This window comes from Elephantulus edwardii, unplaced genomic scaffold (genome assembly GCF_000299155.1).
Source record: "Elephantulus edwardii isolate Elephantulus edwardi_28Jun2011 unplaced genomic scaffold, EleEdw1.0 scaffold00201, whole genome shotgun sequence".
NCBI classification, from domain to species: Eukaryota; Metazoa; Chordata; class Mammalia; order Macroscelidea; family Macroscelididae; genus Elephantulus; species Elephantulus edwardii.
The window spans coordinates 4,182,053-4,206,690 of NW_006399951.1; the positions used below are offsets into that span (position 1 = coordinate 4,182,053).

At 45.1% G+C, this 24,638-nt stretch overlaps 1 protein-coding gene across 1 annotated transcript in view; it reads right to left on the reverse strand.

The window, feature by feature from the left end:
• Nucleotides 1-892: 892 nt before the first annotated feature.
• Nucleotides 893-24,638, reverse strand: part of NOD2 (nucleotide-binding oligomerization domain containing 2) — a 36,375-nt gene continuing 12,629 nt past the window's right edge. Inside the window, exons 3-11 of the mRNA XM_006897108.1 lie at nucleotides 22,453-24,268; nucleotides 16,177-16,260; nucleotides 15,914-15,997; nucleotides 10,880-10,963; nucleotides 7,122-7,205; nucleotides 6,548-6,631; nucleotides 2,036-2,119; nucleotides 1,738-1,821; nucleotides 893-965 (exon numbers count right to left, since the gene is read on the reverse strand). Coding sequence (XP_006897170.1) covers nucleotides 893-965; nucleotides 1,738-1,821; nucleotides 2,036-2,119; nucleotides 6,548-6,631; nucleotides 7,122-7,205; nucleotides 10,880-10,963; nucleotides 15,914-15,997; nucleotides 16,177-16,260; nucleotides 22,453-24,268 — 2,477 coding nt within the window. The remainder of the gene's footprint in view (nucleotides 966-1,737; nucleotides 1,822-2,035; nucleotides 2,120-6,547; nucleotides 6,632-7,121; nucleotides 7,206-10,879; nucleotides 10,964-15,913; nucleotides 15,998-16,176; nucleotides 16,261-22,452; nucleotides 24,269-24,638) is intronic.

Sequence of the window (24,638 nt, forward strand, 5' to 3'; positions counted from 1 at the left end):
AAAAGTCCATGTATTGATTCCAGCTGTGGTGTGATCCTATTCTTGTAAATGTAGATCTTGGGATTCCAGCATGAACTGTCTCGAATCCCCTTCCAACAATGTCACTAGAAAGGAGAATAGGGTAAATTGTAACCCTGTGTCTGCTTGGAAGGGAACAGGGTTACAAGTTGTAAGTAAAACATCAAAGCTGAATGCACTTATATTCGGAATCCCCAGCCACAGAGGACCCGCAAGTACAGGATTCTAGAATAGAGTTTGAGTCAGATACGGGCTATGAGCCTCAACAGGGGAGAGGAACAGGTCCTCGCCATAGTAAGAGGAGTGATCGAGGGGGCCTTTTATGTGGATCTACGTCTCTACACAAGTAGGCATTAAGTTAACATATATAAGCTCCACTGATCACTGAAGGGTCAACTCAGGGTTGGCCCCAAGCTGTGGAGGAAGGCTGCCTGACTTCTGTACTCACAGGTAGACCCTTAGGAAAAACTTGAGAGTCTAAGTGTTGTTGTCAGGTGCCAAGAAGTTAATTTTGACTCATAGATACCGCAGCAACAGAACAGAACTGTCCCACAAGGCTTGCTTGGCTGTAATCTTTCAAGATGATAACCACGCCTTTTCCAAGGGATTTGCTGGGTGCATTTGAATTTCCAGCTTTTTTATCAAGAGTTCTGTACTTAGTAGTGGTGCCACTGTGGGTTCTTATGGGAAAACTCTGCTCTTAAAAGCAATGATGTGTCTATCTCCACCAGATAAAAAAGAGAGATCGATCACATTTCCAGAAGACTACGTCAAACCTGAGCAAGACAGAACCTAGACTGGATGGGGCACCACCACTGTAAGTAATCCAGACTCTGGGTCCAAACAAACAGAGATGAGCACTGGCTTGGAGACATCAAAGCAGGAGTCTGGTGTTCTTGTGGGTGAGCGTCTCAACTTCCTCTGGAGAAAAACTGTTCCCTCGGAGCCTAAAAGGGGACAAAGCAGAGGTTTGAATGAGAACAAAACCAGAATATGAGCCTTTCCAATGGAAGCTGTCACTTTTTCAACACAGGTCATGACCTGGACCTCTGGCTTGGCTACAGCTTTTCTGAGAGGCTAGTTGGTGATATTTGAAGCATTCACTAGCCATGTATGCTATAAGGTATTATTTAACATATTTTTTAAATCTACTGGCTTTGATTTTTACCATATGGGTGGGCAGTTGTTGTTAGGTGTCATCCAGTCCATGATAATTCACAGTGACCCTGAGGTAGAAATAAATGCCTGGGAAGAAGGAGGAGGCATCTTTGAGGGTGTGATGAAATTTTCTTTTCAAGTACATGAAAGCAATGGTTTTTCATTAAACAGACTTGAGTCCATGGGGCCACAGCTGCTGCCCTCTGTCACCTTCATTCAGAGCTGCAGAGGGTCAGATACAACAGCGTAGGCCTACGAAGGCAGATGTAAAGCCAAGAGGGCCAAAGCTGAGCTCTTTTGACTTATTTTCAATCTTATTATTCATTCTTCAAACACAGCCTCATTGCCATCCTATTGCCCAGAACTGAAAAGTCTCTGAATACTTATGAATGAAAAATGAAAGGTTTGACACACACCACAAATGTCAAGATTTCTTTCCCAGAACAAGAAATAGATCACATGAACTGGCACCAAATGTCAGAGTAAGTCTACCTCTCTCCCCATTTCCCAAATCGGAAAACTGAGGCTTGGAATGTAAAGAGGCCTTGCCAGGGCTCTCACCAGACTTCCAGGATGGTGTCGTTCGTTTCCAGGGCTTGGAGTAGGGCTTCCGCTCCGACACAGGTGATACAGTTGTTGGACAGCCTAGAGAGGCAGAGGGAATGGTGAGCTGCCGCATGCTTGGTTCTCGTGGGTTTGCCCTGATAAAGAGGCTGAGGGAGTTGGCTGGTCTACCAGCAACTGAAGCCCTCCTGCTCTCCAGACATGGCCTTCTCCTGTCCTGAGACTCCCAGTGGTTCAGAAGCTCCTCCCCTCAAAGCCAGCCCCATTACCCTAACTCCAGTGCACAAGTTCTTACTTCAAGACTTTCAGACTTGAATTTTTCTTCAGTCCTTCAGCAAGATAGTTCACACCTTCATCATAGACATTGTTGTCCTCCAGGCTGACAAGAACAACAGAGACAATCCAGTGGATACAACAACATTTACTATGGAGGATGATATCAATCAAGACTAACCCACATACCGACACCTGAAAAAAATCAAACTTTTAAAAAATGACGTTTCTTTTACATTAGTTTGCATACAAAATCCATATACTCTGTGTGTTTCATTTATATGCATTGTGTTACACACATTTCTCTATTCATGTTGTTTCATAGTATCATTCCCATACATTGTGTTTTATAAAATTAATCACCATTGATCCATGTCTACCATTACCCTGCCTTTCCAGGTCCCCACTGGAACTCTTCAATTCCTTCAATCTCTCACTCTGCCCACATGATTCTGTGACCTCAAGAGTCTACCCACCCCTCACCCTCAGACTCTTCTTCCCCATCCTCCTCTGGACTTTTGTATATATCTTACTAGTAATTCTTCTATTTTTATAATAATTGTCTTATGCAGTATTTGTCCTTTTGAGACTGAGTAAGTTCACTCAGCATAAAGCTAATCAACCTCTCCTATGTTATAGAGTATTTTTCAAAATCCTTGCTCCTAAGTGCTGCATAGTACTCCGTCCATCACAAGTGAGAAATCACGCTTATGGAACAAATAAAGTAGGTTTGAGGGATCTCAATGTTAGAGACATTGTTCGGGTATAATTCACCCAAGGGTCTCTCTTTATAATAATTTCCTTTATGTTGCACCATGCAATGCATTTTTTTCTTTCTTCCTTATTAATGAAAATTTTGTTTGGGAGACTCTGGGTGGTATAAATTCTAACCAACAGGCTAGAGGTTCAAATCCACCCAGAGACACCTAGGAAGAAGGATTTGATGATCTGTTTTCTTAAAAATCAGTCACTGAGAACTCTACAAAGCACAGTTCTAATCTGACACATATGTGGTTGTTACACGCAGAAAATTACTTGACAGAAACTGGGACTGGAAATTTTGGGGGTCAGGAGGCCATGTGCCTGGTAAGAAAATTACCTTTCCCAGCCTCCACTGCAACCAGGCCACTGACACATTATCAACTGACAGAGGGGTTTCTGGGAAGAAAAACACCTGCCCCATCCTTTGGCCCTTCCTGGGTATGCAGGCTGAACCCTGAATTACAAAAGCAGGGCTGTGGTTGGAGCGCTTGTGATGGTAAAGAAATCAACACTGAGGAAAACTCTGTGGGATAAACATGATGGGACAGAAGAGGGAAAAAAATGTCAGGCTTTGCTGGCCTCGTCGAGGTAGTTACCATACCAATCTTATCCTCCCTAAGTGCAGACGTGGTAAAATAAACATTGACTGGTTGAAAGCACTGTGTTATTGTCCTCCATTGTTATTGATGTGTCATGGGCCCTAACTGAGTGTGTGTACAACAGGTTGAAATGCTGTCTCGCTGTCTAGTCCTGTACTATTGTCACCATCATTGGAATATCAGGGTCCACTGTCACTGCCACCATGTATTTTGAGTCCCTTCCAAACTTGTGGGCTGATCAACCAGCAATACATCAGAAAATGTTCTACTGTGATCTATAGGTTTTTCTTGGTTACTTTTCAGAAGTAGGTTATCAGCCCTTCTTCATAGTCTGTCTTAGTCTGGAAGCTCCACTGAATCCTACTGTCATGGGTGACCCTACTTGTGTTTGAAGTATGACTGGCCCAGCTTCCAGCATCGTGGAAACAGAATCCACCAAAGTATGATAAATTATCAGATGTGTCCTGGTGAAGCCTCAATAGTTAGACTCATCCTGCCATTTGCAGCAGTCATAACCAATGCACTTGTGAGCCCTACTACCAAATTCCAGTGACAGAATCCTGTCTGGCTATCAACATGGTAGAGGTGGCACGCCCAGCCAACGGCCAAAGAGAACCCACATTCTCCATTCTGCGGCAAGGCTCAGGTGTTTCGTTGTCTTTCTGCTTCTCCGAGAGATCAAACATTTAGCATTTTATTTTCCTAATAATTTGGAACTTTAAAGAACATGTCAGAAGAAAACAGTATCATCTGAAGGATGATAATTTTGTAATCAGCTTCAGGTCCACATCACAGCCATGATTCATAGTTCATCTTTCAACTTCCCACAAGTGCCATTCCACCTTCCAAGAACTACTGATTGTTCTACTTAGTGTTCCGAGAAACACAAGTGTACTTTAAAATAACAAAACACCATAGCTATTATTATTATTACTACTCATAGTGGTTCTAATAATCCTGCTATGATTGTAATTTAACATTTATGGATCACTTACACTTATGGCAGGAACTATATCAAGACCTCTACAAGTATCATTTCATGTAATTTGGAAGCATTCTAATCCGCATTTGACTGGTAGAAAAACAGAGATTCGGGGACTGTGTTTAACTCTCTATAACTAAAGCAGAATCTCAATCAGCTTGACAGCAACATCTCTGCTCTTAAGCCTGTAGACAAACCAAGTCATTACTTAAAAAAGAATTAGCCTCCATAGGAAGCCCACCACACAATATTTACTGAGCCAAACACAATCAATACATCAGTCCTCCACTTCTTCCCCAAGAAGCTGGACTACGTGAAGATGAACGTGACATCAGGATTGGAGGGGAAATAGTCTACAACCTGCTACACAATCACACCGACTTGTTTGCAGAAAGTGAAGAAGACTTGAAACACTGACGAAGAGCAGATACTACAGTTTTCAAAATGGATTACATCAAGAAAACAAAAATCCACACCACTGTATCAATAGGCAACATCGTGATAGACAGAGAAAAGATCCAGGTTGTCAGTGATTTTACATCACCTCAATCTACAATCTAGAACCATGACAGTGAAGTCAAGCCCTCAGGGGCAACGATTTCTCAAAATACTACATAACTTGGGAGAGACTGGAGAGCATTATGCTGAGTGACATAACTCAGACTGATAAGGACAAATACTACCTAAGGCCATTATTGTAAAACTAGAAGAATAACTAGTAAAACATGTATATGGGGACCCAAGGGGGGAAGAAGTGAGAGCTGAGGGGAGAGGATGGGTAGAGGTGAAACCAAAGGGTTGCACAATTTGGAGGGTGGAGGGAGGAGAGAAAGACATGGGAAGGATCCAGTGGGGACCTGAAAAGATTGGGTATCAATGCACAAGATCCAATGGTGATTGATTTTATAAAACATACATGGGAATGATTGGATGAAGTACAATATGAATGAAGAATAATGTGAGACACAATGTATATGAACTCTGTGGGTAAACCAATATAAAATGAAATTTTAAAAATCTAAAGAAAGAAAAAGCCACAATGCATTGAGGAAATCAGCTCTCAATGACCTCTTTAAAACACTAAAGAGTACTCAGATGAGAAAATCACAAGTGAGTAAGACAATTTCTTTGTTTTTTAAAAATAATAAATCACCACTGGAATATGCTTACCATTACCGTGTCTCTTCTGGTCCCCACTGGATTTTTCTCATTTCCTTCACCTACTCCCCCACCCACCAAATTGTGCAGCCCTGTGATTTCATCCCTGCCCTTCCTCACTCCTCTGCTCCCAACCCTCACTCCCTTGTATCCGCACACGTTTTTCACAATAAAAAAAAAAAAATTTATAAAGCACTAAAGAGCAAGGATATCAGTTTAAAGACCAACATGTGCTTGATCCAAGCCATGTATTTTTAATTGCTTCCTATGCACCTGAAAGTACTGAAGAGTAATGGTGTCACTCTGGAGACTAAGGTGTGCCATGGCCTTTGCAATCACTTGTTTGCTATGCACCAGAGAGCTGGACAATGGCTAGGGAGGATAGAAGAATTGATGCCTTTGAGCTATGGTGCTGGGGAAGAGTATTGAATATATCATGGACTACTAAGAAAAGAAACAGGTTCATCCTGGAGAGACTTAAACCAGTATGTTCCTTGGAGGCAAGGATTCTGAAGCTTTGTCTGACATATTTTGGACATAATACAAGGAGAGACCAGTCCTTGGAGAAAGACATCTTGCTTGGGAGGGTGGAGGGACAGCGCAGGAGAGAAAGACCCTCTGTGAGGTGGATTGATTCAGTGACTTGGGTAATCGGGGTAGGTGTGTCAGAGACAGTGCGATGGGCACAGGGTAGAGCAAGTATATAGGGTCAATATGAATTGCAGGCCACTCGACGGCACGTAACAACATGAATCTGAAAGGTGGTCAATGATGAAGGATGACAGAAGAGTTGATGTCTTTGAATTATGGGGCTGGTACAGAGTATTGAACATATGATGGACTGAAAAAAAAGAAGAAGAAAAAAACAAACCAAACAAGGGCAGGGCAAGGTTCAGATTCCTGGTTGACAGGGTCATTATGAGTAGTAACTGACTCAACGGCACCCACTCACCACCACCACCGTCTCAGTCTTAGCCATAATACCGAGAGCTAGTAATGTGCCTACCCAGAACAGGAAGTCCCCCAGACTCACCAGAGTTCTTCCAGCACCGTGTTCTTTTCCAGCATCACGGCTAAGGCTTGAGCACCAGCACTGCCAATGTTGTTTCCCACTAAGCTGGACATGATCAGGAGACAAAACCGTTTTAGAGAAGGAAGGCATTTCCTTAACCAACACAATGCATGGACAACAAAATGCATGGCACGCAAAACTCCATCCTCCTTGTCTGCTCCACATCAGCTGTCACTAATTTCAGGGCTTTTTCCCACTAACTTAGGAGGCAGCCTTGAAATTCTTCTCCACATGATACACCAGGAATCCACTATGAATGGACTGGAGTTGGTCCTTGAGATAACAGTGTGTCTGATTCAACCCAAGATCTTCAATTTACAAGGGAATCAAGACCCCTGAGCTGGGTCAGAATACCTCCAAGGTCACCCCAAAAGACACAAGAGTTTTGACTCCAAATTAAATTTTCACCCCACTGTTTCCCAGAAAAGAATAAAAATGAAGTTCAAAGAACTTCAAGACCTTCACAAGTGGCCCAAGCTCCTCCCTTCTCACCCTGACGTCGCTGTGACAACTGCAGACAGATTCTGAAGCTTACCTGAGCCACTTCAAACTCTGGTGGTCACTTAAGGCTTCAGCCAAGGCTTGGGCCCCGGTATCACCCACTTTGTTGCCCCAGAACCTGAAAATACAGTGAGAGCAATGACAGTGAGTGTTGGCTATGTATTACTACTATTGTAGACATGCTGTTAGAGAAGGCCTGGGACTGCCCACAAAGAATCACCAGTGAGTGATACAGCACGTCCTTTTAGAACCAGGGAGTTCCCTAACTCTGGGAAGCTCTTTAACGCAGGGAAAGTTCAAAATATGCAAAAAAAATTTCTAACTTATGGAGGCTGAAGGAAACAGGGACATTCTTCCAGAACAGACAGACAGGATCTTCTCATAGGGCCAGCATCTTGAATTTGGATCTCGAGCCTTCTAAACCCTAGGACATCAAGCTTGGGAAGGTGGAGGGACAGCAAAAGAGATGAAGACCCTCAACCAGGTGGATGGACACAGTGACTGCGGCAATGGTGTGTCAGAGATTGTGAGGACAGCACAGGACAGGACAGGGCTCAGATCTGTTCACAGGGTCGCTACGAGTCGTACTCGGCTCAATGGCACCTAACAACATCAACAAACCACAAAACAATTTCTCTTGAGTGAAGCCAGTCATTTGTGATACCTGTGTTAAAGCGGGACTAGACAACTAAGAATTAGCACTGAGGTCCCCTAAGAATGTTCCCTGACCTCTGCAGCTCCCCACAGGTAAACAGTGCCACAGAGTCCCAGCGGAGTTCCTGTCCTCATCTTTTAAGGCTCATTTTTTCTAACTTTAGACCGAAGACTTAACAGAATATGAAGGCCTCACTCAGGCATAGCCCTAAAAGAAGGAAATTCATATGATTGTGACGTTTTTCTGAATATTTTGTTCCAATTGGCCTCCTGGAAACATGAGCAGCAAACCACCCACGCGAGGCAAACCCTCCTTCTAGAAACCAGTTCTTCATTTCTTAGTATTTCTTCACATCTCAAATTCCTTATTAGTCCCCTCCCCTCCCTTCTTAGTCACCTTCCTCTAACCAGCATCATTTGAAAGTCCTCTTCTTAAAAAGGGAGAAACCAGATCTTATCTTCCGTCCCAGCTGTCCACCTATGAGAAGTTGCCCCGGACATGAACAAGCACCAGTGAGCAGAGATGACTAAACTAGGGTGTTGACTGCATCTTCGTCGACTCAGTAAATACTGAGCTTCTGCTGAGGGCCAACACTGCTCTGGACCCAGGGATGAAACAGGGTAATAGCAAAGCAAACAGAGTGTGTATCAACAGCTTGTAAAATAGATTATGGCTATCTATCCAGCAGAAGAATACTATGCAGCTTTTCTGTGAAAGAAAAGAAGTAATAATGACATGAAGGTGTGTGGTTAAGGAAACCAACCACATCACAGAGAAAGGTATCATATAAAAGTGTGTGTGGCATTATTAACCTAGTGTGTAGTCCAGATGAAAATCCCAAAACTCTTTACCATCGAGTTGGAAGTGGCTCGTGACTAAACCTCCGGCAGATTTTCAGAGCCTGTAAATCACATGGGAGAAGATGGCCAACCTTTCTTCCAGAGCAGCCTGTGGATTTGAACTGCCTGCCTTTGAGTTGGCAGCCAACTCCTTACCCAAGAGGCCACCAAAGCTGAAAAACACTCTAGAAAAGACCTCAAGCAGAAAAGAGTTCAATAGAGCAACGGCCACCTTTGTTGTAGATGCCGTGATGATACTCAGGAAGTCTCAGGAAGGTATTCATTTTCCTAGCAAAGAGTTCTTCTCCTCAAACAATGTGTGGCTTGTATGCAACAACTTGCCTATCTGTGAAATGGGTTGATGTACCTCAGTCCTAAGGTTATTTTTGATTGCTGCAGTGTATGATTCGAAAACTCTAGTTGTTAACAAATGAAGCAGGGTGTGACAGGACAGATGTGGGACTCTCAGAGACTGCCTGGGTAGAGTCAGAGGTTGCAGTAAACCTGGCCAGCAAACAGACGAAGCCCACCTTGGACTTGAGTCCTTGAGGCTGGCCTCTTGGGTCAAGTCTGACCTCTCCCTTTCATGGCCAGCAAGTAGGGCCCCATACAAGCAGGGCCACACGTCAGCTAGGGCCTCTGAAGGTCAGCCAGCATCTGTCTCTACTCTCCCTGCTTCTTTTTTAACTCCAGCTTAGTCATTCTCATTCTTGGTTTCACTTCCCCTGGAGAACTTTCAAAATAACTTGAGGCCTCAGCCGTGCACAGATACTTTGGTTTAATTTAGTCATTGGTGGGGCCCAGACGATGGTGTTTCTTAGAGGTTCATTAAGTGATTCCAGTGCACAAATGATTCGAAGGCCAATAGTCCAGGCCTAGATGCCACAGGAGGGGTCCGCTGGCAGAGCCCACAGGGTGTCGAGCTACTAATCCAAGACCATGCCTTCCCAGCGGTTCAGATGCACCAGTGGCTCAGATGGAGGGAAAAATGGCAATTGAAGACCTTGGAAATCCAATGGTGGGTCAGTTATGAGTCGGTTCTGACTTGACAACAATGAGAGTGAAGTGTCTCAAGGGCCAGAGTGCTTCCCGTCACCAGTTCACGGCTTTTTCCTTCCCCAACTTCTTGTTTATAAAGGTCTCAGGCTAAGACAGCTGGAGCCACCTGCCCTCTCTACCTCCCCCTCCCCACTATAAACTAGATGCCTCTAGGGGCTTCTGAGTGGAGTGTTGCTGTTGCTGTTGCTGTTGTTATGTACCATCGAGTCGAATCATAGCGACCCTGTCTACAACAGCCCTAAACCCTGCTCTATCCTGTGCCAATCTCACTGTCTCCTACACACCCACCCCCATTACCCCAGTCACTGAATAAATCCATCTCGTAGAGGGTCTTCCTCTCCTGCGCTGTCCCTCCACCCTCCCAAGCATGACGTCCTTCTCCAAGGACTGGTCCCTCCTTGAAATATGTCCAAAGTATGTTAGACGGAACCTCAGATCCTTGCCTCCAAGGAGTTGTTATTGTTATGCACCATCAAGTCGCTTATGACTCATAGTGACCCTATGTACAACAGCCCTAAACCCTGCTCTACCCTGTGCCAATCCCACTGCCTCTGACACACCCATCCCGATTACCCCAGTCACTGAATAAATCCACCTCATAGAGGGCCTTCCACTCCTGCGCTGTCCCTCCACCCTCCCAAGCATGATGTCCTTCTCCAAGGACCGATCCCTCCTGACAACATGTCCAAAGTATGTCAGACGAAGCCCCAGAATCCTTGCCTCCAAGGAGCTGCCTGGTTTAACCTGCTCCAGGATGAAACTGTTTGTTTTCTTGGCAGTCCATGGTATATTCAATACTCTTCTCCAGCACCACAGCTCAAAGGCATCAATTCTCCTTCTATCCTCCCTAGACATTGTCCAACTCTCTGATGCATAAACAAGTGATTGCAAAGACCATGGCTTGTATCAGCACACCTTAGTCTCCAGAGAGACACCATTCCTCTTCAGAACTTTGGAGAGGTCGCTAACAGCAGACTTTCCCATCGCAATAAGCCTGGTTTAACCCTCTCCAGGACAAACCTGTTCGTGTTCTTAGCAGATCATGGTATATTCAATACTATTCTCCAGCACCACAGCTAAAAGGCATCAATTCTCCTTCTATCCTCCCTAGTCATTGTCCAACTTTCTGACTCATGACAAGTAATTGCAAAGATCATGGCCTGTATCAGGCCTGACCCTAAATCTTGAAATGCCCTCAGCAGCTCTGGACAAACCCCCAGCTCCTGGTACCTCACTTACCCCAGAAACTGGAGCGAGGTGTTGTCTTGGAGCCCCTGGGCCAGCACTTTGGCCCCAGCAGCGGTAATGTGGTTATTCCCCAGCCTGGAATGGAAAGCAAAAAGAAGCTGAGAGAGCACAGCTGAGGGCAGAGGGCAGAGAATCTTCAGGAAGGGCTATCCTGGGCAGAGACACAGGGCAGAAAACTCTGAGGACCCCCTCCTCTGTCAGTTCTGGGACAGAAGACAGATCAATGTCTGCGGCTTAAGCCCCCAGAGCGAGCTCAACCTTACTTAACCGCTACCCGGATGATTTAATTTTCCACAAGTAGAGGGAAATGAGGCAAGACTGCTTTGCAAAGCAGCATGACAGGTAGAAGCAGGACGTAACAGCCCTGAGAGGTGGTTTCCCTGACGGAGGGTGATTCACCGCTCCACCTCTTTTCTTCCTTTCTCTGGAGCCTGCTGGGATGAATTCCAGATGGCCCACTGAACTTCCCAGAGCTGCTGCTGCTGTGGGAAGCATTCATTTCCTACATGAGAGCCCAGGGCAGGGTTGGGCCTCTGGAAGGGAGTGTATCAGAGAAAAAGGACCCTCTGACACCTTCCAGAAAGTTCCTCTGCCAACCTGAGGAGGAGACTATGGGATGGAGGGCCTCAGGAGAGTAGCCAGGCCAGGTGAATGTCAGCAGGAGAGACTGCTGCTGCTGTTAGCTGTCTCCCAGGGGGCCTTCAAAGTTCATTGAGCAGAACACATGATTTGTCTGGTCCAGCTCTTTCCTATCAACCCTTCAGTGAGGAGTAAAAGGCAAAGGGCAGGAAGCCTGTAGTTGGACCAATCCAGAGGGGGTTCAGGAAGTCCCATCATTAGAGAAATTCTGCCATCCAGTCAATCCTAACCCATTCTGACCTCATGTGTGTCACAGCGAAACCATGCGCCATAGGATTCTCTTTTTTTAATTCACTGTCACACATTTTCTAACCTCCACCCTTAGCCCATCCTGCAATGCAACCCTTATTCCAGATTGTTCTCAGATAATGCCTAATCGTATATTCCTTTCAGACAGTTCTTCCTCTCAGCTGTTCTAATGCAGTATTCATTATCTAGTCTCTCTCTCCTTATTCCCTCCCTAGTCCCCCATGTCTGTCCTAATTTATAACAGCAGAGTTATGCAGTATTTGTTCTTTTGTGATTGAGATATTTCACTTTGTGTAATGTTTTTCTATGTTGTTGTTTTTCAGTGCTGTGTAGTATTCCATTGGGTAGATATACCGTAGTTTTTCTATCCATTCATTTGTTAACGGACACTTGGGTTGCTTCCATCTCTTTGCTATTGTGGAAAACCCAGCAATAAACTGGGGTGGTGCATACGTCTGTTTGAATTGTTGGCTCTGATTTCTTCAGTGTATATTCCCAGGAGTGGAATTGCTGGGTCAAATGGTATTTCTATTTTCTAACGTTTTGAGAAAGCAACAGAGCGTCTTCTATAGTGGTTGTACCAACTCCATAGGATTTTCAAAGAAAGAGGATTTTCTGATTTTTCAGATTGCCAGGTCTATACCCTAAGGCACTTCTGGATGGACTTAAACCTGTAATCTTTCAGTTAGTTGCCAAGCATATGAGCTATTAGCACTATTGCCGTTGTTGTTCTGTACCATTGGGTTGGTTCACAGCTGATCTTCCAGTGGGTTTTCAGAGGCAGTAAATCACACCAGGGGAGGGGGCCATCCATCTGTTTCCTGTGCAGCAGCTAGAAGACGGAAACCACGTGCATTTGGGTTGGCAGTACAATTCATTAGCATGAAGCCACCAGTTGTGAGGTACCATCAAGTCAAGTAGGACTCATAGCAAACTTATGAGCAAGAGATCTGAACCTTGTCCTATCTTGTGCCATCCTAACAATCTCTGCCACACTCAAGCCCATTGATACAGTCACTGGCAATCCAACTGGTTGAGGGTCTTCCTCCACTACGCCATCCTACAACCTTTCTAAGCATAATGTCCTTCTTCAAAGAATAACCTCTCCTAGCAACATGCCAGAAATATGTGAGATGAAGTTTCATCATCTTTGCCTCCAAGAATCACTCTGGCTGCACCTTCTCCAAGACCTATCTGTTTGTCCTGTTGGCCGTCCATGTGATATTCAACACTCTTCTCCAACACTCATTATCCAGCTCTTAGATGCACAGCAAGTGACTGAAAAGACCATAACCTGAATCAGGAGCACCTTAGTCCTCAAACTGACATCATTGCTCCTCAATAATTTGGCGAGGTCCTTGACTGCAGACCTTTCCAGAGCGATACATCTCCTGATCTCCTGACTGCTGGTACCAAGAGTATTGATTATAGATCCAAGTAAGATGAAACTGTAGATAGTTCCAATCCCTTTTCCTTCTATCATGATGTTGTCTATTGGTCCATAGGTGACAATTTTTGTTTTCTTGACATTGAGATGAGATTCATATTGAAGCCTACAATATTTGATCTTCTGCAATAAAGTGTTTCAAGTCCTCCTCACTTTCAGCAAGCAAGATTGTGTCATCTGCATAATGATGCCATTCTTCAGAGAGTCCAGCTTCTCACACATTTGCTTATTATACAAATTGAACAGGTATAGAGAGATGATACAACCCTGATGCACACCTTTATTAATTTTAGACCAAGCAGCGTTCCCTTGTTTTCTTGTACAATAGCCTCTTGATCTAGATTTGGGTGTCACACGAGCACAATTAAGTGTTCTGAGATTACCACTCTTTTCAATATTAATCATAATTTGTTATGATCCACTAAATTCTTTTGAATAGTCAAAAAGGAACAACATAGGCATGCTTTACTTCCTTTCAGAATCCATCTGAAATAAGCAATGATATTCCTGGTGTCATGGCCTTCTCTAGTGCAGCTCTTACTTCTATATACTGTTTTAGCCATTTTTTAATGGTCTTCAGCAGTGTTTTGCTTTTATAATAATAATATTGTTCAATAATGTCCACATTCTGTTGAATAATCTTTCTTGGGAATGGGAACAAATATGGATCGCTCCTAGCAGTAGGCCAGGCAGTCTTCCAAATTTCCTGGCATAGTCTGATGAACCCATCCAGAGCTGCATCTATCATTTGAAATATGTCAATTGCTATCCCATAAATTCCTGGGGCCATATTTTTTTGCCAATGTCTTCAGTGCAGCATAAACTTATTCCCTCATTACCCTTGGCTTTTGATCATATTTCTCCCTGAAATATTTCAATGTCAGCCAATTCTTTTTGGTACAGTGACTCTGTGTATTCCCTCCATCCTCTTTTGATGTTTCCTGGGTCATTCAAGATTTGGTCATAACATCCCTAAGTATTGCAATTCAAGGCTTTAATTGGTTTTTCTGTTCTTTCCATTTGAGAAAAGCTGAACGAGTTCTTTTTATTCTCTAATTCCTGGTCTTTGCACATTCTGTTATAGTAATTTGCTTTGTCTTCTCAAGCTTCCTTCTGAGACGTTTTCTGTACAGCTCTTTCATTCCAGCATCTCTTCCCTTTGTTTTTGGCTTCTCCATGTTCCAGTGCCGTTTTCAGGGTCTCTTCTGACATGCATTTTGGTTTTTTTCTTTCTCTTATGTCTTTTTTAGTGACATTTTGCTCTCTTCATGAATAATATCCTTAATGTTATCCCACAGCTCATCTGGTTTTCAACAATTGGTGTTTAAGGCTTCAAATCTCTTCTTTTTTAAAAAAAAACTTCAAATCTCTTCTTAAGATGATATAAATTTAGATGGGATAGACTCAAGATCATATGTTGGTGCTTAAAGATTTGTTTTCATTTTCTTCAGCTTCAAATTGAACTTGCACATTAGTAACTGTAAATTCCACAGTCAGCACGTCACCTGGTTTTGACAGCTGATCCAGAGATTTATTCACATGCACAATCTGAATCCTATGCGGTCTGTCTGGTGAGGTTCATGTGTAAAGTTGTCATTTGTGTTTTTTTAAAATCTGTATACATTGAATGTATATAATTTGATCATTCCGTTTCCAGCCTCGTATGTCATCAAGTCCATACTTTCCAACTACTCTTTCCTCTTCATTGTTTCAAATTTTTGCATTCCAATTCACCAATTATTATTAACACATCTTGATTTCATGTTTGGCCAATTTCAGACTGTAAAATTTGATAAGAATCTTACCATTTCCTCCTCTTTGGCTTTAGCTGTTGGGGGACATACTTGAGTAACAGTCATATTAACAGGTCTTCCTTGTATTGTGCGTGGACAATATCCTACCTCAAACAACATTGCACTTCAGGATAGAACTTAAAATCGTCTTTTTCGCTATGAGTGCAATACAATTCTTGCTCTGTTTTCCATTCCCAACATAGTACTCCACATGAATGTCAGATTCAAAGCGGCCCAAGCCAGTCCATCTCACTTCACTAATGCCAATAATGTTCATGCATTATACTTCATTTTTCACAACTTCTGGTTTTCTTACATTCATATTCCATGCATTCCACGTTCCAACTATTAAAGAATGTTTGTGGCCATTTCTCCTCATTTTGACTGACTTCTAATCTGGCCTCTACCTCTAATCTTAATATCTATCCACATTCCTCTATTGCATTGTGCTGCTCGCCCAAAGGTCACGCCTCTCTGGTGGTTCCAACTCAACAACCATGAGTGAGTGAGGGGTGGGTGACAGAAATGCTCCCTCCTGGACTTTTTATTGTGTTTCTGACTATAACACATTTTTTAAAGAGTCCTAAACTTTAGAATTTTCCATCATGACTGCTCCCTTTCGCTCATTCATACAGCTCTTTTGTAGTTGTTGTTGTGAATAAAAACATTCAAGAAAATAAAAATGGGGGTATGTGGGGCCTTTTAGGTCTGTGCATGGGAAGGGAGCCATAGAGGCCACAGAGGAAGCCACGAAAAGATGCCCGCATGACCCACTGCCCTTGAATTCAGCCTACAGGTCATGATCATAGTGAAGAGTAATCCAAGGCCAAGACTGACTGGCTAAACTGCCAAGAGAGAAACCGTTTACACACAACACAAACAGGAAGCTTGACTCACCTCAATGCCAAAAAGTTCCGCTTGCATCCAAGGAGCTTGGCCATGGAGTGTGCACAACCGTCCGTCAATTTGTTGTTAAACAGACTGCCAAGTTCCAAGAGAGAGGAAACGTGGGGGCAAAGATTAATGATGACCTTGCAAACAGGACAGTCTGCCTTTCTCCCTCACGACAGGGATCCTCCCTCCGGACCCTCCAGCCAACAAACACAAACATCCATCCAGCCCACTGCACCTCGCACGAGTCCAGGCGTGCAGTGACTTACGCTAATTTCTGTAGCTGCTCACAGTGAAGAGCGTGTTCCACGAGCTTGCAGATGCCTCGATCTGAGATGTTGTTATCTCGCAGGCTAAGAAAGGTGAAACAAAGCCATTTGAAAGTGGAGCTGATAGTAGAGAAAAGAAGTGCTGTAAATTCCAAGTGCCCAAGAAAAAGCCAGCGCTCCTTCATCCCTCCCCAGAAGACTGACTATCACGCTGTGCTGCAGAGCCTAGAAACTACACGTCTAAAGAGCCCTTGCATCTGCAGAAAGCCACTGATCTAAGCTGAAGTGGTAATTCCACCTCTGTAAAAGAGAGGCTGGTGGGTCTGTGACAGAATGTTTCTCTTTCATGAAAGAAGTCTGGGTTCGACTCCCAATCGACACTGAAAGCCTGGATGATGCTATGATGCTGTAAATGTTTTGAAGCTTTCAGACTAATTAATACAAGGAAGAAAGTCTAGCAGTCTCCATCGGGGGGAAAAAATCAGCTAATGAAAACCTTAAGGTTCGAAGCCAGGTGATAAACAGACGATCTGATAAATAAATGGGAATGAGGCAGGACCGGTGAGGTTTTTTCCATTATACATGGAATCGCTGGGAGCCAAGGACCATCCATAACACTTAATAACAAAAGAGAGATGGTGATAATAAAAGACTCACAGAAGGCTCTGAGGAAGAAAGGAACAGACACTTGGGAAAGGTGCATCAGGAATTACACATAGCTAGTGCAGCCAGAGTGCTTCTTGGAGGCAAGGATGACAAAGCTTTCTCTCTCATACTTTGGACAGGTTGCTAGAAGAGGCTATTCCTTGGAAAAGGATATTATGCTTGGAAGGATAGAAGGTCAGTGAAAGAGAGGAGGACCCCCTGTTGAGACGGACAGACATGGTGACTGCAGCAATGGGCTCAAGTGGCTCAGAGCTGATGAGGATGGCACAGGGAAGGACGGGATTCAGATCTGTTTTTCAGAGGGTCATTAGAAGTCATACTTGACCTGATGACACCTCACAACAACAAATCGTAGGGTTAACGGTTGTTGGTATTGGTGTTGAGATGGGATCAAACCATAGTTGACCCTCCAGTGGGTGTTCAGAGGCAGTAAATCTCCCAGAAGGAGACTGCCCACCCTTCTCCCACAGAGCAGCTGGTGAATTCAAGCCGTGTGAACCTGGGATTGCGGCACAGCTTCTTACCACCAGGCTACCAGAGCTCCTGTTGTTGATGATGGTAAGTACCATCCCAACCAAACCAACCCACAGCCGACCCTCCAGCGGATTTTCAGAGGCAATTAATTGCATGGGAGGAGACTGCCCATCTTTCTCCCTGGAAGCAGCTTGTGGATTCAAACCGTGTGCCTTCAGAATCACAGTGCAGTTTCTTACCACTAGGCCACCAGAGCTCCCTGTTAGGGCTAATGATTATTGTTGGTGTTGTATGCCATCAAGTCAGAACTGACTCACAGCCAACCTTCCAGCAGGTTTTTAGAGGCGATAAATTTCACAGAAGAAGATAGCCCCAGCCTTCTCCCAAATTAGTGGTAGAAGTTAGTAGATATCAACCAGTTGGATGAGAGAGGATAAAACTTCAGAAATGAGCATGCAGCTGTGTTAGTGAGCCCCTGCGGGTCGCACTCTTGAGACATCACCACCACAGGTCACAGGCAATCCAGCCAAGCCCCCTCCGACACTCCTCTTAAGAGATATGCCAAGATCAAGTGGAACTTTCACAAAAAAGATAGATTCTCAGAATTCTCCCATGGAGATGGCAATTCAGCCTGTGTAAAGTGGAGCCTAGTGATCTCCCACCCCCAGACAACAGTGCACATGATTCTTAAGACAAATGTGAAAACCCCTGGCTGTGGAGTCCCTCAGCTGATGTTCTGATCAAGAGCACTCACTTAGTGACTGCTCCAGCCATAAAGAGGAAACAATGCCGACTTCAGAAACAGCAAAGCTCACATAAACACCCAGCATCCAGTAAAAGTTATCTGTAAACGTGATCGCTCACATCTACTGAGCATTGCTCTTGGCCTTATTTTTCCTGGGTCTATTTTTTTACAATGCCTTCAGTGCAACTTGAACTTCTCCCTTCATTGCGCTAGGTTCTTGATCATATGCTGCTTCCTGAAAATGAAAGTGTTGACCAATTCTTTTTTTTATGCAGTGACTCTGTGTATTTCTTCAACCTTCTTTTGATGCTTCCTAGATCATTCAATATTTTGCCCATGAAAAAATCAATCCTTCATTATTATAAAGTGAGGCTTGAGTTTATGTTTCTGTTCTTTTTGCTTAAGAAATACCAAGTGTGTTCTTCCCATTTGGCTTTCTAACTCTTGGCACATTTCACTTTAACATTTTGCTTTCTCTTCTTAAGTTTCCCTTTAAAATTATCTAGTCAGCTGTCTTATTTCAGCATTTCTTCCCCTTTTTTTAACTTTCTAGTGAATGTTTCAGAGTTTCTTCTGACATCCAATTCAGTCTTTTCTTCTTTCTATCCTGTCTTTGTAATGGCCTATGGCTCTTCAGGGAAGACGTCCTTAATGTCATCCCGCAACTTTTCTGCTGTTCTATCATTAAATTGATTCTTTTAAAAAAATTATTATTAATCTCAATGAAAATTTACAGAGACTTTGAATTTTCATTCATTCATTGTTGCACTTTTCTCCCCTCCCAACCCTCCCCTCTAGTACACTACCCTCTTGGAAAAGTAAAAGACTTTCATTGTTTAACAATCCCTCCCCCCAGGTCCACTCCACTATGCAGCCTTCGCTCTGGATTCCTGTCATGACAAAAATACTTAATCACATATCCCTTTTAAACAATTTTCTCCCTTATCTGTTTCAATGCAGTATACATTATTGAACCTATCTTTCTCAGTCTCTCCCCAACGCTGATGTCAGTCCTGTTTTACAACAGTGGCACCATGTAGTATTTGTCCTTTTGTGACTGAGACACTGATTCTTAAGATAGTTTTTAAAATTCACTTGGGATACTTTCAAGGTCCTATTTTGGTTCTTGATTACATGTTTTCATTTTTGTCAGCTTCAGTTTGAGCTTACACGTGAGTAACTGAAAGTCTGTTCCATAATTAGCCCCTGGTATTGTCTTGACTGCTAATACTGAGATTTTCCATCAGCTCTTTCCATAAATACAATCAATCTGATTACTGAGTGTACTTCCTCCACACCTATTCAACTTGAAGGGATTTCTGGTGATCTACTCAATCTGTATGCTGAGCAAATAACTCATGAAGCTGGACTCTATCAAAAGGAATGTGGAATCAGGATAGGTGAAAGAGAGGAAGACTCTCAGTGACTTTAACAATAGGCTCAAGTGTGTCAGAGCTAATGAGGATGGCACAGAACAGGACAGGGTTCAGGTCTTATACATAGAGTCACTATGCATTGGATTGGATTCGACGGCACCTACTGAAAACAACAATTTGCATTATGCAGATGACACAGCCTCGCTCGTTTGTTGAAAGTGATGAGGACTTGAAATGCTTGTTGCAGAAGATAAAGAAATACAGCCTTCAAGATGGATGAAAACTCAACATCAAGAAGACAAAAATCGTCACCTCTGGGCCAACTGGGAGCATCATGAGAGATGGAGGAAGGACCGAAGTTGTCAGTGATTTCCCCTTCCTTGGGTCCACAATCAGCACCATTGGTATCAGTAGGCAGGAGATCAGATGTATTGCACTGGGCAAGTCTGCCCTCAGGGATTTTCCAAATTATTACATAACAGTGATGTCAGTCTGAAGGCTCAAGTGAGCCTGATTCAGGCCATGGTCTTCTCAATCCCTCACTGTGCATCTGAGTGCTGGACAATGAAACAAATCTGTCTTAGAAGTGCACCAGAATGCTCCTTCTTCTACCGTCAAGGATGATGAGACTTCATCTTCCATACGTCACGTATGTTACCAAGAAGAGCCAATTCTTTGCAGCAGACATCGTGTTTGGAAAGGTGGAGGGTTCAGCAAAGAATAGAAAGATCCTAAACAAAATGGATTGACACCGTGACTGTAACAATGGGCTTAAGGACGCTGGAGGTTCTGAGAATGATACAGGATTCCAGTGTGTTGTACACAGAGTCACTCCGGGTCAGAGTTCACGCAACAATACCTAACAACAACAAAGTAGAGAGCAGAAAAGAAGTGCTCAATGAGATGCATTGTCACAGTGGGTGTCCCATCGAGCTCACACCTAGAGGCTGAGAACCAGGCAGTGTTTCATACCATTCTACAGTGTTGCACTGTCAGTCAGAATCAACTCTACAAACCCCAACAACAGTGTTCTAAGGGATAACAGCTTCTAATAGATATCCATGCGTTTGTTCCCAAAGAAAAAGAATCTTGCCACTTTGGTCCAAAGACCACATGCTATCTAGTCAGTAGATTTCCTTAAAGGAGATTCCTAACCTCTCTGGCAGCTCAGATCCACCAGCACTTGGAGGGAAAAGATGGGCAATCACCACCCCCAGTCCCATCCTGTCCAATTTATAGTCTCTGAAATCCAACGGAGGGTCAGCTGTGAGTCAGTTCTCACTGGACGACAAAGGACTTGGGGGCTGTGTAGATTTCAACTTCAAGCTACAACTTCTGCTTTCTCAGAGGTTACAAACAGGAAGGAAGACATCCTTTCAAGACCAGCAGTGATGTTGGGGAGCTGGGCACACTCTCTACCCCAGTCACCTAAAGACGAGAGGGGCATAGATGTTCCAAAGGATGCAAACCTTGAAGCGAAGAAGCTGAAAGCAGCACGAATAAATTGAAAGTCTTGCTTGTCACTACATTACATTACAAAAATTAATATTTTAGGTTCAACTCCACAGCTACTTTTTCTCTCTGCGTGTCCTGAAATTCCTGTTGTGTTGACATTTTCAAGTCACACACATCAACTCTGACCTGGGCCAGATCCTCCGTGAGCCACCTAGAACACAAAACTATGTGTATGACATCAGGGTTTTCACGGAGTCCCTGAAGTCCACACGCAAGTCCACAGGTCACTTGAGGGGAGCAGGGAGTTTGTAACTGTGCATCTAGAAATCCTGCCTCTGCCATTTCCAGCACGATCCTGGAAAAGTTACTTCAATTCTCCGAGTGTCACACTGAAGATCCACGTCACTGTCAAGCTGATTCTGACTCATGGTCATCCCTACGTCACAGAGTACAATCGCTTTTTACCAAAGCAGATCGCCAGGCCTCTCTTCTGCAGCACCACTCGGAAGGTGTGAACTGCCAACCTTTAGCTTAGTCATCTAACCATCTGCACCACCCGGGGCCCTACAGTAAGATAACTGAGACACTAATGCTCTGCCTACAACCTGCAGTGGTTGTGGCACTTGAAAGAGATAATCATAGAAGGTGTATAGCACCACACCTAGCATGCAAGTTGTGTTCAATAAGTTATAGATATCGTTCTCACCCACTACCTGTCTGTTAGTCTGGTATAAGATGGTGGCCTGCATGTAGTGATGACATTGGAAGCTAAGCGACTGTTATTTCCAATAGCAGCAGGGACACTTCTGTAGACAGGTTTCAATGGAACTTCTAAACCAAGACAAACTAAAGAAAAAGGTCTGGCAAGACACGTCCAAACATTAGGCAATGAAGTGCGTCTCACGGATCACAACAGAACGTTGTCTCTAACTCTTTCTCGTTGGACACATCATCAGAAAGGAGCAATTGCTAGAGGAGGTCACGACCTGTGGTAAAGAAAGGACCAGTGAGGACAAGAGAGGGCCTGTGTGGGATGGACGGCACAGCTGTTGCAAGGATGCCTTCAGACGTGGCAACGATCTTGTGGATGGCACAGAATAGACAATGTTTTCTTTAGAATCTAAAATCACTAGGGAGCGCTAGTGGGTGAGTGGCAAGAAGCTGTGCTGCAATCACGAGGACACATGGTTCGAATCCAACCAAGCTACTTTGCGCGAGAAGGCTGGGCAATCTCCTCCTCTGTGATTAAATGCCTCTGAAAAGCCACTGGAGGGTCGATTCTGACTCAACAGTACACAACAACATAAAATGTTTATGCACTGGAAGCAATTCAATGGCAATTGACAATCACAACATTGCTATATTCAACTTGACAGCAACCAGTCCTGGTGACAGCACTATACAGATGGGGAAACTGAGTAAGAAACAGACTAAGAAAGGAACTCTGTCTGGAGGAGGGCTGGGTTGGTCCCAGGAGCCCAGCTCAGGGTTTCTGTGCCCGTATGTCAATGGTGACACCCTCTCCTCACCCTGCTTGCGTGCCCAGCCACACTCACTCACTAGAGGGCTTTGCAGACCCCAAGGCAAGGCAGCAGCTGTTCCACGCCAACGTCCCCCACAGAGTTGTAGTCCAGTTGCAGGGCCACGGGCTGCCGGAGGTGCCGCAGCACAAAGGCCAGCGCTGCGCACTCACTGGGGCCCACACTGCAAAAGGTCAGCTTCAGGTGCCCAACGTCCAGCCCCCGCACAGCGTCCTGAGCCAGCCGCTCCTCCTGCATCTCGTACAGGCTCCGGACGAGCCCCAGGAAGCCTGGCAGGGCATGCATGCTCTTGGTCTCACCTGGCACTGCAGGTGGGATGGAGCGGAAGTGTGTGCGTAGGCTGCGGGCCAGACACGAGCGGGCACAGGTCTGACGCCGGAGCAAGGCCTTCTCAGACGCCTGGCACTCAGCCAGCAGGTGCCGGTGCTCCTGGGATAACAGTCCTGCCAGGAAGGCTGCTGTGATCTGGAGGTTGTGGGGCTCAGCCTTCTGCAGCAAAGTCCTGATGCTGTCCTCCTCACGGCCGGAGCCCTGAATGCAAAGAGGAAGCAGTAGCCTGGCCAGTGGGGAGCCGCCCAGCCTTGGGCAGTTGAAGAGATATCTGAGAGAGCTGGATGTGAGGTCAGCGCTTAGCACTAGGTAGAATGCAGCAAAAAAGCACTGGAAAGTAATGTGTAGGAACTCCAGAGGGGCTGAGCTCCCTGGCACCACAGTTTTGGCAGGAACCAGGAAGCCCAGAGAAATGTCTTCAGCGTCCACTTGGGCCGCCTGGAGCTGCCTGGCTGAGAACACATAGGAACACCTCCCCAAGCCCCAGAGAGCCAAGCGACCGAGGTGCATGAGCATGGGAAGCCTTCCACGAAGCGGGCTGGGGCCTGGGCCTTGATGGGCTGTGTCTGGGGGGTAGGCATGCAGCAGGAAGTGACGCAGGATCAGCAGGTACATGTCTGTGCTGGTCTTCAGGGAGCCTCCGCCCTGCAGCAACAGCTCCTGGTGACACTTGGAGACGATCCACGAGAAGACAGGGAGATGGCACAAGCCATGCAAGGCCGAAGATGCTCTGAGAAGGTGCACCAGGCGGTCCGCCACCCCAGGCTTGTGGTGATGCTTTCGCATGTACAGTTCAATGCCCTCCTCCGAGAAGCCCTTGAGGCTGAGCTCCTTGCAGACGTACTTCCTGAGGGAGGCTGTCACCGCATCGGGACGGCTGGTCAGCACCTTGCGGGCGTTCTTCAGCAGGTTGCCCTGCAGAAGATTGAAGAGCAGGTTCTGGACGGGCATGCAGTGGGTCGGGGAGCAATGACGCTCTCGATCGCTGAACCTGAACCTGAACTCATCAAAGCCATCGAAGGTGAGCAGAACGCGGTCGGGGTGGTCCAGGAGGAACTGGAAGACATCCTGGGGCCCGACATCCGGCCAGCAGCAGTGTTCAAAGAGCAGCGTGTGCACGGACAGCGGTTTGGTCACACACTGCAGCTGCCGGCAGCTGAACGGAAAGACAAACAGAAACTCCTGGAAGTCCTGGCCGGTCGCCCACAGGAATTGCAGCTGCTGTAGCAGGGTGGTCTTGCCACTGCCCGCCTCTCCCACCACCAGCACCGTGTCAGCATCCTCGTTGAGGCGACCCTGGGGGTGAAAGAGCTCTTCCAAGCTCACCGTGGCTGGGCTCTGCTGCCTGGGGCCGCCAGGGCCCACGTTCATCTGCACCTCCAAGATGTTCTCTGTGTATATGTCCTCGAGGCAAAGGTTCTCTTCCCCGTCATAGGAACTCAGGAATCGAGACTGAGCAGACAGCGTGGCCTTTAGCTTGGACATGTACTTCTTATAAGCGACATCTGTCAGAAAGGAAAGAGCACATGAAAAGAGTCTGGGTTAAAGGTGAGGTCTACCAGAGGACCAAGCGCAGAGTGATCATGCAAAGAGAATTTATGAAAATGAGACTAAACTTAGAAGAAACAGTACAGGCATTTCTTTAGGCAGAGAACCCACTATAACAGAAAATAACTCAAAATTGGATGCATGACAAAATATTGTGAAATCAGCCCAGACACAGAAATACATAATGTAAAATAATGTGTAAGATTAAAAAAATAAGACACCAGAGGAATTGGCCCATAAATGTTGTTGTGGTTGCTATGCACCATCAAGCCAGAACCAACCTATGGTGGGATTACAGAAGCAGTTAATTGCATGGGAGGAGATTGC